At 36.4% G+C, this 16,077-nt stretch overlaps 1 protein-coding gene and 3 non-coding genes across 4 annotated transcripts in view; 3 read left to right on the forward strand and 1 right to left on the reverse strand.

Annotated features, from left to right (window-relative positions):
• Positions 1-15,282, reverse strand: part of LOC7458862 (ankyrin repeat-containing protein NPR4) — a 65,619-nt gene extending 50,337 nt beyond the window's left edge. The window contains exons 1-3 of the mRNA XM_052449547.1: positions 14,666-15,282; positions 14,030-14,169; positions 12,298-12,788 (exon numbers count right to left, since the gene is read on the reverse strand). Of these exons, the coding sequence (XP_052305507.1) occupies positions 12,298-12,788; positions 14,030-14,169; positions 14,666-14,826 (792 nt within the window). The 5' untranslated portion in view covers positions 14,827-15,282. The remainder of the gene's footprint in view (positions 1-12,297; positions 12,789-14,029; positions 14,170-14,665) is intronic.
• On the forward strand, positions 9,248-9,341 carry LOC112325382 (small nucleolar RNA Z223). Its single transcript, XR_002979437.1, has one exon. It is a non-coding gene; the product is annotated as a small nucleolar RNA Z223 (small nucleolar RNA).
• Positions 9,503-9,620, forward strand: LOC112325384 (small nucleolar RNA Z278). Its single transcript, XR_002979439.1, has one exon. It is a non-coding gene; the product is annotated as a small nucleolar RNA Z278 (small nucleolar RNA).
• On the forward strand, positions 10,416-10,522 carry LOC112325393 (small nucleolar RNA snoR97). The gene has a single exon (XR_002979448.1). It is a non-coding gene; the product is annotated as a small nucleolar RNA snoR97 (small nucleolar RNA).
• Positions 15,283-16,077: the final 795 nt, after the last annotated feature.

The raw sequence follows: 16,077 nt of genomic DNA on the forward strand, positions 1-16,077 counted from the left end.
AAAACAAGGTTTTTGTAATTAGAGACCTTGTGAATTTGAAGTATAGAGATGATGAAGATGCTTCAGTGCATATAAATGTATTCCAAGGGTTCTTGAATCAGCTGTCATTGATGAACCTTGAGTTAGCCGATGAAATGCAAGCATTAATCCTATTGAGTTCATTGCCGGATAGTTGGGAGACTTTGGTAGTGTCACTTAGCAATTCTACTCCGAATGGAAAGCTCACTTTGAAAACAGTGAGGGATTGTATCCTCAATGAAGAGAAGAGGAGGAAAGGGACAAGCACTTCTGAGTCTCATGCACTTGTTACAGAAAGTCGAGGGAGAAGTCAAAGCAGGTTCTCTCACGGCAAGCAAGATGGAGAATCCAGCAATAGAAAAGGTAAATGGAAGCCAAGAGGAAGATCTCAGTCAAGGAAGGGTTTTAAGTGTTATTATTGTGACAAGCCTGGGCATATGCAAAAGGATTGCAGAAAGTATAAAAGAGATAAAAAGGGTAGAGATGAAGACAAGAATGAAGAGAATGGTACAGCTGCAGTTGTATCTGATGGTGATGTTGCCATTGTGTGTGATGATGGTTGTGTTAATCTTGCATGTCAAGATACCACCTGGGTTGCAGATTCAGCAGCTTCTTACCATGTTACACCCCGACATGATTTTTACACATCCTACACTGCTGGTGACTTTGGTCAAGTTAGGATGGGAAATCAAGGGATGGCTAGTGTTGTGGGCATTGGAGACATTTGGTTGGAAACCAATACTGGGTGCAAGTTTCTACTCAAAGATGTTAGGCATGTGCCTGATATGCGCCTACATTTGATCTCTACTGGTACTCTTGATGAAGAAGGCTATCACAGTTACTTTGGAGATGGTAAATGGAAGCTCTCCAGAAATTCCCTAATTGTTGCTAAAGGGAAGAAGATGGGTCTCTACATGTCACAAGCCAAGGTGATCAAAGGGGAGGTGAATGCAATTGAAGATTGCTCTACTGATCTATGGCATAAGCGGCTTGGACATTTGAGTGAGAAAGGCCTTGGCATCCTTGCCAAGAAGAACTACCTTCCATTGAAAGGTATGAACTTGAACACATGTACTCATTGTTTAGTTGGTAAACAACATAGAGTTGCATTTCAAAGATCACCTTCACATAGAAGGTCACATGTTCTTGATTTAGTTCATACTGATGTTTGCTCTATGATTGATAAGTCTCTTGGAGGTGCATTGTACTTTGTTAGTTTTATTGATGATCACTCCAGGAAGATTTGGGCCATTTGTTTGAAATCCAAAGATCAGGTGCTTGATGTCTTTAAGGATTTCCATGCCAGAGTTGAAAGAGAAACTGGTAGAAAGCTGAAATGTGTTCGAGCAGACAATGGTGGTGAATACAGAGGTCCTTTTGAGAAGTACTGCAGGGAACAGGGTATCAAGTTGGAGAAGACAGTTCCTAAGACTCCACAGCAGAATGGAGTGGCTGAGAGAATGAACAGAACCATTGTTGAAAGAATTAGATGTATGCTCTCTCATGCAAAGCTGCCTAAGTCCTTTTGGGGTGAGGCAATGAAGACTGCAGTTGCCATGATCAACCTTTCTCCATCAGTTCCTCTTGAGTTTGATGTTCCAGATAGAGTTTGGAAAGGAAAGGATGTTTCCTATGCACACTTGAGAGTGTTTGGATGCAGAGCATTTGTACATGTTCCAAGGGATGAAAGGTCTAAGCTTGACAACAAGACAAAGCAGTGTATTTTCTTGGGATCTGAAGATGATGAGTTTGGCTATAGGTTGTGGGATCCAAAGGAGAAGAAAATTATGAGAAGCAGAGATGTTATCTTCTTTGAAGATCAAACCATTGAAGACTTTGAACTGAAGGAGAAAACAGAGTCTACTACTTTTATTCCATCTAATTCCAATCCAAGACCTACTCCACAGTTACCTTTGATGCCTGCTAATCATGGGGGAGATTTGCAAAATGATGATAATGGTGGTTTTCTTGTTGAGCCATTAGTTGGTGATCATGAATCAACTAATGATGATATTGATGTTATTCCTGAACAGGTTATGCAGGAAGCTCCAGATGAGCCACAATTGAGGAGGTCAACCAGACCTCGCCAACCTTCCACCAAATATTCTCCTCATGAGTATGTGCTAGTTACTGATGGGGGAGAGCCAGAATGCTTTGATGAAGCCATGTCACATGAGAAGAAAAGTGAGTGGTTGCAAGCAATGCAAGAAGAGATGAAATCCTTGCATGAAAACCATACCTTTGAGTTAATGAAGCTTCCTAAAGGTAAGAGAGCACTCAAGAACAAATGGGTGTTCAGGTTGAAAATTGATGAACATTGCTCACAACCAAGGTACAAGGCAAGATTGGTTGTGAAAGGTTTCGGTCAGAAGAAGGGTATTGATTTTGAAGAAATCTTTTCACCAGTGGTCAAGATGTCTTCAATTCGAGTTGTGCTTGGCTTAGCTGCTAGTTTGAATCTTGAAGTTGAGCAACTTGATGTGAAAACTGCCTTTCTCCATGGTGATTTAGATGAAGAAATCTACATGGAGCAGCCTGAAGGGTTTGAAGCAAAAGGTAAAGAGCAGTTAGTTTGCAAGTTGAAAAAGAGCCTATATGGGTTAAAGCAAGCTCCAAGACAATGGTATAAGAAGTTTGATTCTTTCATGGTGGACCATGGTTATGACAGGACCACTTCTGATCATTGTGTATTTATGAAAAGGTTTCCAGATGGAAACTTTATTATTCTCCTATTGTACGTGGATGATATGTTGATTGTTGGCCATGATGCTAAGAAGATTCAGATGTTGAAGGAAGAGTTAAGCAAGTCTTTTGCAATGAAAGACTTAGGACCAGCAAAACAGATTCTTGGCATGAAGATCACACGTGACAGGAAGAAGGAGAAACTTTGGCTATCTCAGGAGAGATATGTTCAAAAGGTACTTGAGAGATTCAACATGAGCAACTCCAAACCGGTTTGTTCTCCACTTGCAAGCCACTTTAAACTAAGTTCTAAGCAGTGTCCTTCAAGTGATGAAGAAAGAGATGAGATGGAAAAGGTTCCTTATGCATCCGCAGTTGGTAGCTTGATGTATGCCATGGTTTGCACAAGGCCGGATATAGCTCATGCAGTTGGTGTGGTCAGTCGGTTCCTCTCCAATCCTGGTAAAGAACACTGGTCAGTAGTGAAATGGATACTCAGGTATCTCAAAGGCACTTCTAGTTTCAGCTTATGTTTTGGTAATGATAAACCTGTGTTGGATGGATACACAGATGCAGATATGGCTGGTGATGTTGATTCTAGAAAGTCCACATCAGGATACTTGATGAAGTTTGCAGGGGGAGCAGTCTCATGGCAATCAAGGCTGCAAAAATGTGTTGCATTATCCACTACAGAGGCTGAATATATTGCTCTCACTAAAGGGGGCAAAGAGTTGTTATGGATGAAGAAGTTCTTACATGAACTTGGCCTAGTTCAAGAGAACTTTGTGTTGCACTGTGATAGTCAAAGTGCAATCCATCTCAGTAAGCATCCTACTTTTCACTCTCGATCAAAGCACATTGAGGTTAGATATCAATGGATTCGAGATGCTATGGAGATGAAGTCATTTGTTGTTGAGAAGATCCATACCGATAACAACGTGTCAGACATGATGACCAAACCTCTACCGAGAGAGAAGTTTGAGTTTTGCAGAAGGGAAGCAGGCTTGTCAGAGCCTCCTAAATTGAAGCTTACATGTTGATCGCCAGTATGGCGAATTCCTCACATGGTGCGTGAGGGGGAGATTTGTTGTGTGATCCCGCACCATGTGATGGGGGGACCACCACATTAATTAAGGAGGCAACTGGCTGCCTCTTTGGTTTTAAATTAAATGAAACGGTTACTGTAGAGGCAGTAGCAAAATTTGAGAAGAGAGGAGAAGAAAACCGAGAGAAAGAAAGAAGAGGAGGCAGCAGAGCAGCCTGCGTTCTTTCTTCGATTTCCAGTTCGTTCACCGTTGGATCGGGCTGAGATTTTGACAGCAGCTTCTAGACACGTTCCTCTTCATTCTGAACGGTTGGATTGAAGATTGGTGGTGTGGAAGCTGGCCGTTTTGACAGAAAACGGGGCTGTCAGTATTGTGAGTTTTTCTCAAATAATTCTTCTTTAATCTTGTTGTAATCCGAGAATAAGTTGTTCTTGATGATATATATGTTGTAGCCCTTAGTTGAATCTGAGGAAGAACAATTGTGAACCCATTATTTGTGATAGTGGAAGTTTTTAGGTGGATTCCGGTCCCGTGGTTTTTCCCGTATCGGGTTTTCCACGTAAAAATCTTGGTGTTGATTTGTGTGATTATTTGCATTATATTTGTTCATTGTTTGATTCTGTTTTTTACTGCACAAAGAGGGAAAAAGGATTGGGACTTGTGAATTGTGAATTGTATTCCGCTGAATTGATCCGGTTAGTTGTCCATAGTTTTCCCAACAAAGTGGTATCAGAGCATTTGGTTGTGTAGATTGATTTCTTGTGCAGTTAAAATGGAAAAGGAAGATTCGGGTATGATAAAGCTCACTTCCTCAAATTATTTCCTATGGAAAACAATGATGGAGGATCACTTATATTGCAATGATTTGGCTTTGCCGATTAAATGTAAAGGAATAAAGCCTGATGATATGGATGATGCAAAATGGAATGGACTTAATAGAAAGGCTACCGCTAATGTTAGAAAATGGGTATCTTCTAAGTCCATTAATCATATTTCTCAAGAACATGACTGCTATACAGTGTGGAAGCTGTTGGAAGAAACCTTTGCCAAGGAGAGTGCACAAAACAAGGTTTTTGTAATTAGAGACCTTGTGAATTTGAAGTATAGAGATGATGAAGATGCTTCAGTGCATATAAATGTATTCCAAGGGTTCTTGAATCAGCTGTCATTGATGAACCTTGAGTTAGCCGATGAAATGCAAGCATTAATCCTATTGAGTTCATTGCCGGATAGTTGGGAGACTTTGGTAGTGTCACTTAGCAATTCTACTCCGAATGGAAAGCTCACTTTGAAAACAGTGAGGGATTGTATCCTCAATGAAGAGAAGAGGAGGAAAGGGACAAGCACTTCTGAGTCTCATGCACTTGTTACAGAAAGTCGAGGGAGAAGTCAAAGCAGGTTCTCTCACGGCAAGCAAGATGGAGAATCCAGCAATAGAAAAGGTAAATGGAAGCCAAGAGGAAGATCTCAGTCAAGGAAGGGTTTTAAGTGTTATTATTGTGACAAGCCTGGGCATATGCAAAAGGATTGCAGAAAGTATAAAAGAGATAAAAAGGGTAGAGATGAAGACAAGAATGAAGAGAATGGTACAGCTGCAGTTGTATCTGATGGTGATGTTGCCATTGTGTGTGATGATGGTTGTGTTAATCTTGCATGTCAAGATACCACCTGGGTTGCAGATTCAGCAGCTTCTTACCATGTTACACCCCGACATGATTTTTACACATCCTACACTGCTGGTGACTTTGGTCAAGTTAGGATGGGAAATCAAGGGATGGCTAGTGTTGTGGGCATTGGAGACATTTGGTTGGAAACCAATACTGGGTGCAAGTTTCTACTCAAAGATGTTAGGCATGTGCCTGATATGCGCCTACATTTGATCTCTACTGGTACTCTTGATGAAGAAGGCTATCACAGTTACTTTGGAGATGGTAAATGGAAGCTCTCCAGAAATTCCCTAATTGTTGCTAAAGGGAAGAAGATGGGTCTCTACATGTCACAAGCCAAGGTGATCAAAGGGGAGGTGAATGCAATTGAAGATTGCTCTACTGATCTATGGCATAAGCGGCTTGGACATTTGAGTGAGAAAGGCCTTGGCATCCTTGCCAAGAAGAACTACCTTCCATTGAAAGGTATGAACTTGAACACATGTACTCATTGTTTAGTTGGTAAACAACATAGAGTTGCATTTCAAAGATCACCTTCACATAGAAGGTCACATGTTCTTGATTTAGTTCATACTGATGTTTGCTCTATGATTGATAAGTCTCTTGGAGGTGCATTGTACTTTGTTAGTTTTATTGATGATCACTCCAGGAAGATTTGGGCCATTTGTTTGAAATCCAAAGATCAGGTGCTTGATGTCTTTAAGGATTTCCATGCCAGAGTTGAAAGAGAAACTGGTAGAAAGCTGAAATGTGTTCGAGCAGACAATGGTGGTGAATACAGAGGTCCTTTTGAGAAGTACTGCAGGGAACAGGGTATCAAGTTGGAGAAGACAGTTCCTAAGACTCCACAGCAGAATGGAGTGGCTGAGAGAATGAACAGAACCATTGTTGAAAGAATTAGATGTATGCTCTCTCATGCAAAGCTGCCTAAGTCCTTTTGGGGTGAGGCAATGAAGACTGCAGTTGCCATGATCAACCTTTCTCCATCAGTTCCTCTTGAGTTTGATGTTCCAGATAGAGTTTGGAAAGGAAAGGATGTTTCCTATGCACACTTGAGAGTGTTTGGATGCAGAGCATTTGTACATGTTCCAAGGGATGAAAGGTCTAAGCTTGACAACAAGACAAAGCAGTGTATTTTCTTGGGATCTGAAGATGATGAGTTTGGCTATAGGTTGTGGGATCCAAAGGAGAAGAAAATTATGAGAAGCAGAGATGTTATCTTCTTTGAAGATCAAACCATTGAAGACTTTGAACTGAAGGAGAAAACAGAGTCTACTACTTTTATTCCATCTAATTCCAATCCAAGACCTACTCCACAGTTACCTTTGATGCCTGCTAATCATGGGGGAGATTTGCAAAATGATGATAATGGTGGTTTTCTTGTTGAGCCATTAGTTGGTGATCATGAATCAACTAATGATGATATTGATGTTATTCCTGAACAGGTTATGCAGGAAGCTCCAGATGAGCCACAATTGAGGAGGTCAACCAGACCTCGCCAACCTTCCACCAAATATTCTCCTCATGAGTATGTGCTAGTTACTGATGGGGGAGAGCCAGAATGCTTTGATGAAGCCATGTCACATGAGAAGAAAAGTGAGTGGTTGCAAGCAATGCAAGAAGAGATGAAATCCTTGCATGAAAACCATACCTTTGAGTTAATGAAGCTTCCTAAAGGTAAGAGAGCACTCAAGAACAAATGGGTGTTCAGGTTGAAAATTGATGAACATTGCTCACAACCAAGGTACAAGGCAAGATTGGTTGTGAAAGGTTTCGGTCAGAAGAAGGGTATTGATTTTGAAGAAATCTTTTCACCAGTGGTCAAGATGTCTTCAATTCGAGTTGTGCTTGGCTTAGCTGCTAGTTTGAATCTTGAAGTTGAGCAACTTGATGTGAAAACTGCCTTTCTCCATGGTGATTTAGATGAAGAAATCTACATGGAGCAGCCTGAAGGGTTTGAAGCAAAAGGTAAAGAGCAGTTAGTTTGCAAGTTGAAAAAGAGCCTATATGGGTTAAAGCAAGCTCCAAGACAATGGTATAAGAAGTTTGATTCTTTCATGGTGGACCATGGTTATGACAGGACCACTTCTGATCATTGTGTATTTATGAAAAGGTTTCCAGATGGAAACTTTATTATTCTCCTATTGTACGTGGATGATATGTTGATTGTTGGCCATGATGCTAAGAAGATTCAGATGTTGAAGGAAGAGTTAAGCAAGTCTTTTGCAATGAAAGACTTAGGACCAGCAAAACAGATTCTTGGCATGAAGATCACACGTGACAGGAAGAAGGAGAAACTTTGGCTATCTCAGGAGAGATATGTTCAAAAGGTACTTGAGAGATTCAACATGAGCAACTCCAAACCGGTTTGTTCTCCACTTGCAAGCCACTTTAAACTAAGTTCTAAGCAGTGTCCTTCAAGTGATGAAGAAAGAGATGAGATGGAAAAGGTTCCTTATGCATCCGCAGTTGGTAGCTTGATGTATGCCATGGTTTGCACAAGGCCGGATATAGCTCATGCAGTTGGTGTGGTCAGTCGGTTCCTCTCCAATCCTGGTAAAGAACACTGGTCAGTAGTGAAATGGATACTCAGGTATCTCAAAGGCACTTCTAGTTTCAGCTTATGTTTTGGTAATGATAAACCTGTGTTGGATGGATACACAGATGCAGATATGGCTGGTGATGTTGATTCTAGAAAGTCCACATCAGGATACTTGATGAAGTTTGCAGGGGGAGCAGTCTCATGGCAATCAAGGCTGCAAAAATGTGTTGCATTATCCACTACAGAGGCTGAATATATTGCTCTCACTAAAGGGGGCAAAGAGTTGTTATGGATGAAGAAGTTCTTACATGAACTTGGCCTAGTTCAAGAGAACTTTGTGTTGCACTGTGATAGTCAAAGTGCAATCCATCTCAGTAAGCATCCTACTTTTCACTCTCGATCAAAGCACATTGAGGTTAGATATCAATGGATTCGAGATGCTATGGAGATGAAGTCATTTGTTGTTGAGAAGATCCATACCGATAACAACGTGTCAGACATGATGACCAAACCTCTACCGAGAGAGAAGTTTGAGTTTTGCAGAAGGGAAGCAGGCTTGTCAGAGCCTCCTAAATTGAAGCTTACATGTTGATCGCCAGTATGGCGAATTCCTCACATGGTGCGTGAGGGGGAGATTTGTTGTGTGATCCCGCACCATGTGATGGGGGGACCACCACATTAATTAAGGAGGCAACTGGCTGCCTCTTTGGTTTTAAATTAAATGAAACGGTTACTGTAGAGGCAGTAGCAAAATTTGAGAAGAGAGGAGAAGAAAACCGAGAGAAAGAAAGAAGAGGAGGCAGCAGAGCAGCCTGCGTTCTTTCTTCGATTTCCAGTTCGTTCACCGTTGGATCGGGCTGAGATTTTGACAGCAGCTTCTAGACACGTTCCTCTTCATTCTGAACGGTTGGATTGAAGATTGGTGGTGTGGAAGCTGGCCGTTTTGACAGAAAACGGGGCTGTCAGTATTGTGAGTTTTTCTCAAATAATTCTTCTTTAATCTTGTTGTAATCCGAGAATAAGTTGTTCTTGATGATATATATGTTGTAGCCCTTAGTTGAATCTGAGGAAGAACAATTGTGAACCCATTATTTGTGATAGTGGAAGTTTTTAGGTGGATTCCGGTCCCGTGGTTTTTCCCGTATCGGGTTTTCCACGTAAAAATCTTAGTGTTGATTTGTGTGATTATTTGCATTATATTTGTTCATTGTTTGATTCTGTTTTTTACTGCACAAAGAGGGAAAAAGGATTGGGACTTGTGAATTGTGAATTGTATTCCGCTGAATTGATCCGGTTAGTTGTCCCTAGTTTTCCCAACAAGCTTTAATGCCAGTTCTGCTGCTGAAAATTCTTGATTGATAGAGCTGTTATAACTCTAAGCCATTTAATTTATAGATACAAAATAGTTTGAATAGCTTATTACATTGCATCCATTCATGAATTCCTTGTATATATATTTTTAATGTTAAGAAATATGTAGGAGGTTTAAGGTTTTTGAGACTTGGCTATGGTAATTTTTGGTCTGAGCAAAATTGTAATGTAAGATTGCCTATGATGATATAATCCAATTTGTTTAAGGTGTAGTGGAGCCACGTCCCTGTTTATCAGGGAGAACCTACTTGGTGGAAGCTACATTACGATGATATTAATGGATTTAACTGAGGTAATTTGATTTTGAAATTTATGTAGTGTTCGATATGCTGTAAAAAATGGATTGGACGGTATAATCTTTTTGTGAAGTTTTTTGGATTATTTATTTTTTTGTTCTATCAAGGCCAATTGCAGTGGAGAAATTTTTGTTTATTAAAAGGAGTAGAATAAGATCGATAAATCTTCTATGAAAAAAAAAAACCGAGATGATCTGAATTAATATATAAATAAAAATAATAATTATTATAATTTTAAAATTTAAGTAATAGTTGACTTGAGGAAAAGTTTAAGTTATAAATCATATTAATTATTAATCTGAATTAATATAAAAATAAAAATAATTATTTTCATAGCTTAAAACTTAGTATAAGTGATGACTTGAGGCAAGACCTTGATTTTGTGTTAGGAAGATAAATTAGGGTTGATTTAATTAATACATAAATAAAAATAATTATTATAATTATTTTAAAATTTAATTCAGGAATTGAGACAAGCCTAGTTATAAGTCATGAGGGTCAATCTAAGTTGATATAAATTAAAAATAAATTAAACCAATCTTATTTTGATAAAAAAAAATCAAATTTTTTTTTTATTATGTTTTATCTTGAATTAACTTGATTATAAGTCAGCTTGGATTTTTTATTAAATCAAGTTAGATCAATACTTTCTCAAATTTGTTTTTACTCATGTCTTGTCTAATTTTAATAAATACAAAACAAAATTATTTAGTCTAAAACACACTAAACATAAAAATAAATTGATTTTTTTTTTTTATCTCTGTTGTTCAAATTGAGTTTTAACTACACTTTTTACACCTAAGTGGAATTAGGGTCTGAAAAACTCAACATTGTGTGTTGTCATCAGCTTCATCTCCTTCGTAACCCACCAGATCGGAGTTAAATAATAGCATTATGTCATTTATTAATTTCTCAAAATGTTTATGTGCTTTTTTTTGTTCTTGTGAATGAAGTTGCAATGTGTAGAAATTGAAGTCCAAATTACCATTCAGCAATTAATGGAAATTCTAATCAATATATATATTAGAAATTCAAGTCCTTCGAAAATTATTGCTCAGTGCCATTCATCTAGAATCAATGGTGAACTTGTTAGCCTTCATTCTATGATCTCTATATTGAAGGTGTTAGCATTTCCCAAGTGCCAAAATTGAATTTTTCGATCATTGTACTCGTGAAAAGCAAGGTAAAATATCTTGATAAATAAAACCAACGTTACAGCTGATGCCATCAAGAAGATGACGAGAAAGATAGTTTATAACACGAGCTAAATGAGAATCAATAATCTTCTTCAATATCAGACTCTTTTAAAGTCTGCTGTGAAGTGTTTATTTCCAATATTTTATAAAGGTGAGTGCGTCAACTATGAATGCATATGCGGTTGCAAGGAAGATGAAGGCTACACCAATGAAACAAGTCGTGATTGCAAGCCATGATGATGGAGCTAGCACTGCATAACTTCCTGTGATGAATACGATGATCATTGCTAGGATGGCATATGCGGTTAAAACAGCTGTCCAATGAGAGAAGTTTTCTATTATGTCCTCATCCACTTGACCTCTTTTTCCAAGCAGTGCCCAATAAAAGTGCAGGAAGAGAGCAGAAGTTGAGAGAACCATTGCTGTTGCATCTGATATAACAAAGACTGCAAAAGCAGCATTTTTAACAAGAACTGGAGTGCCTTGTTCGTTCTTGTAACCGCCAGGGACGGTGAAAGCAGCTGCAAATGTTACTGTTGCTACGAGTGCCGCTACAAGCACACGAGTCTCCATTCCACTCTCAGAAATAGAAATAGAGAGGTCCTCTGTTTTAATCATACCTATGGGCCGTTGAAGCGGTCCACTATGTACATCTTTCAATGATTCCAAAAACTCTTTCTGCAACAAGTTTCAGCAATGAAATTAAACGACTCTTTCTTTTCCTTTATCATCAGCAATGAAATAGAAATTGAGAGGTCCTTTATTTGCTATCATAACCAGCGAGTTTGAAATCAAGTAATTTTGTTTCTTTTAGCTAGCAACAATACATATTGCTTTTGTTGCTACGAGGGCTGTTTGTTTTTTAGTTTTAAAATGTTTTTAGGTGCAATTTAAAAGTGTGTTGCTCAGAAAAATATCAAATTATTTTTTTTAGTATTTTTTAATAATTTTGATGGATTAATATTAAAAATAAAAAAATTATTTTAATATATTTTTTAATAAAAATATTAAAAAAAAACATTTTATACTGCAATACCAAATACACCCCGAAACAAACCGACGTAAGTTTAGAGAAAAAAGCAAATAGTGTAATCAATTAAAAATAATGGTTGGAGCTGAAGGTATAATTTTGTTATATTGCCAAAAAGATTCTATTCTATTTTTATTTTATTTTTAAAAAAAGGGAGACAAACCAATTGCTTTATTAAAGGTGCATACGGATTTATTGTTAAAGTTGAAGTTTTTTTTTTTTTTTAACAAGATTGAATGAATATTATAAATTATCTTGATGCATCCTTTGATATTTATGAAAATAATCTTACATCATTCCTCTGACAATTTAAATTTAATTTTGTTTTGGTAATTTTTTCAAATGCAAAGACTCTTTCTCGTGTACGAGCTCTACTCGTTAAAAAATCAAATCGAGGGAATTACCTTTTTTTGGGGAAAATGTCCTCTCAAGATGTCATCAACGCTGAGGTTTTGCTTGTTAAGGCCACACATCTTCTTGTACGCATGTCTCCAATCACTCCTCAAAAACATCTGGGGAAAATTGCCGAAAGCAGCAAATAGATGCAATGGCGTGTTTCCATCGTTATCCTTCTCGTATATAAGTTTGTCAAATTTAGGAATCCATCGAGAGAAACGGATATGTCCTTTTCGAGTTATGGCAGCATAGTGAAGGGCATTCCAACCTCTGCTATCCACTAGTTCACAACTAGCTGGACAAGTGTTCATAATCGCTATCGCTGCTGCCCAAGTGCCTCGAGAGGCGGCCAAGTGAAGGGCTGTTCTCTTCTCTGAATCAACAATGTAGGCTGCGGACACATCATGTTCTAGTAGTACTTCTACTGTTGACACACTATGAACAAAATCACGGAAAAAGACAGCGTAGTGAAGTGGTGACCACCCGTCATCGTCGGTTCTTCTCGTCAAACTCGCGTCTCTTTCTAATATCTTTCTTGCTGTCTCTGCAATAAACCATAAAAAAAATATATGGTACATATTAGGTAATATATGAATAATATTATGGTTAATGCGTAATCTACGCTACTAATTTAGTGATAAGTTAATATTTAATTTGGCCTTTCTCTCTCTTTAATTGTATTATAAATGCCCTTTCTTGCCATTCAATATTGTTTTGCATCATATTTATTTTTTTGTTTCTTATTATTTGGTCATATTTAAAATAATAATATGGAGATGTCAACAACTCCAACTTCATTTAAACTAGATGACCAAAGTTTTTAAGAAAAACTATAAACAACAAGAATAAAGTTCAATATTATTATGAGCCTTTAAATTATCATTTTAACGTAGAATCCAATAGTATTACTAATCTAATAATTCATTTGTATTTTTTTTATTTTTATTTATGTAAGGGAAATGATACTCCGTACATACAAACGTATATAAGAACATTTTAATCCTAAAATCTTATAATCGTGCAAATAAGTCCTTAATTAAATAGACTAGGAAATTCATTGTCTTCTTATTATGTATTTTCTTTCACTTGTATCTTCCAATGAATTATAAAACAATTTAACCTTTAATTTAACAAACATACAATGAATATTTTTGTTTTTCCCCCCTTTATTAACTTCTATATCAAATAGAGTAAACGAAGAATTTGACAAATGAACAATAAATGAAAAGAACAATATCCTAAAGGTTAAAATAAGATTTTTTAAGAAACATAAAATAAATGAGTTTAAATAAAAAGAAACTAAAATCTAAAAAATACAATATATTGTGTACTAAACAGACAAGGGTTTTCCTTGAATTAAAAACGAATTTAGTTTTTTTTTAATATACACCTTAAACTATGTAGGGACTACTTAAAAATTATAAGTTACATCAGGATTTGTTTGTGTTGAATAAAAATTTAGAAACACTTAAAATTTGGTATTAGATTAATATAAAGACAAAGTACAATAAAATGGCAAACAGAGGAACATTCTATTAATCCTATGACAAAGTGTAATTAGACGGTGTTGTGTCATTTTATCATTGTCTATCTGACTGCTGAAGTTTGCTTAGTTAAACCATCCGCTATAGAATTGTTTGGCCGACTGCTAAATTAAAATCAAACCATCCGCTTAGTAGTGTTCTTTCTTTAACCCAATTTAAGATAAGAACACACTTCTCACAGTTATGGTTTCCGATAATAATTTATGAATTCAAAGCTTTACAGTTCAGAATAAAATCTTACCATGATCACCATACATGCCTGCCGCGTGTAGTGCGGTTCTGCCATGAGAACCACAATATTCCACTGACTTGCAATTACTCAAGATTTCGTTGATCACTTTTTTTCTATTTTCTTCATGTCTTTTAAACCTCCAATTAAACCTTACATTGGCAGCAATATAATCATAATTAGATATATGTGATTTTTATTAACATTTTAAGTCCAGTAAAAGAGAATTAAAAACCATTAAATTTTGCTATTTTTTATTGTTCTTTAAAAACAACTAGGGAGATAAGTGAACTTATTCATATTGAATTAATATGTCTCGAGTTCAAGAACATATATAGCATAAAAAAAAATAAGCAGGTAAAATCCTATTATTATAGAAGCATTGCTTTTCTAATATCTTTTATGATAATTTTAAAAACAGATTTACTTAAACATTATAAAGCTGAACAAATTAAAATTAATCATGCAACAATTACATTTATATAATCTTAAAACGATAGTGTTCTAGATTAATGAATTCGATTGATAAATAGATTAGTAAAAAATTGATTAATCTAGTATATATTAAAAGAAATAAAAGATGTTGGTCACATATAGTATCGAATCGGTATCAAACTCTGTTTGAGACTAAAAACAATGTTCACAAACCTCAAATTGGCAGCAATATAAAGTGGAGTTTCTCCATGAACATTGGTGGAATATGAAAACTCAGGGTCCTCTTTAGTCAATATTTCCACCACTTGGACTTGGATATTTCGAGCTGCCACATGCAACGCTGTATCTTTCTCTTCATTGGTCATCCTCAACATCTTTTTTTTGCTTCTGTTACTGCGCTCTCTGGATCAGTAGGTCGAGCTTTTGCGCGGTCAATGAGGACTCTTACCACGTTGGAACGCCCATATCTTGCCGCAAAATGTAGTGGGGTTTCACCTTTCTTATTGGCTTGGAATAACAGTGGTGGACACATTTCAATAATTTGGCCAACAAAATCAGTAGATTCTGATTCTCTAAGTTGGTTTTCTAAGTAAACATGAAGAATCGTGTTTTTTTGTGGAGTCAATAGCTCAATGAGAGAAGTTGGAAGATCCTTAAATGGGTTGATGTTGCCTGCTTCTGCAGCTTTGTACAATTTTGGTTCCATGTAAGTGATGCTATTCATTTGTTGATCAGAGGAATTCATCTTGTATGACTGTTGTTTGTTGAAAATGGTTGTTGATAGAAGTAACTATTTTGGCTAGTTCCATTTACTAGCTAGGCTTGTAAGCCTATTTTAAAGCAGAGGAAGCTGTCTGAGTTCTGTGAGAGAATAGAATAAAAATGATTCTAGAAGTTTCACCTAATGATTTAAATTTTTATATGTTCAAAAAATATAAAACAAAGTATAAAAATAAATTTAAATTTTTAAGTTGAAATGGTTATTTAATATTTTCAAACATAGACGATTTCTTAAGAAGTTAAATTACATGCTTAGGAAATAATAGACGAGTACAGATGGAAATAAAAAACAAATGGAGAGGAAACCATTGTGATATAAGTCTTCTGGGATACATTATTTTGAAGTAAGATATGCTTTAGCACAATCATATTTCGTTTCTTTTCACTTTTTGTTGCAATTTTCTCTGCCTTGCTGGGAAATTATGCAACATAGGTAGTAATTCAAAAAATTATTAAGAACACAAAATTGAACAGAAATAATGACAAAAAAACCAAAATAATGCCAAAAAAAAAACACACACACACACAAAAAAAAAAAAATGAAAAATTCTTCCCTTAATGGCATACTTAATTCCAGCTAAGAATTAAAAAACAAAAAGAAAATAAAAGAAAATAAATTGTTAATAAACCCAAAAATAAATAAATAAAAAAAGACAATATACCTAAGAATGAGAAGAGAAGAGGAGGCTTGATTTTGGCTGAGAAGGAGAGAGAGAGAAAAGATAATTGTTAGTTGAGAAGAAGAGAGAATTAAGAAGATGATATCTCATTTGTTCTGATTCTGGTCTTTTTAATTTAGATTTACCAACGAAATTACTAGCAAACTATTAAATATTAATATTTTT

This window comes from Populus trichocarpa, chromosome 19 (assembly GCF_000002775.5).
Source record: "Populus trichocarpa isolate Nisqually-1 chromosome 19, P.trichocarpa_v4.1, whole genome shotgun sequence".
Classification (NCBI taxonomy): Eukaryota; Viridiplantae; Streptophyta; class Magnoliopsida; order Malpighiales; family Salicaceae; genus Populus; species Populus trichocarpa.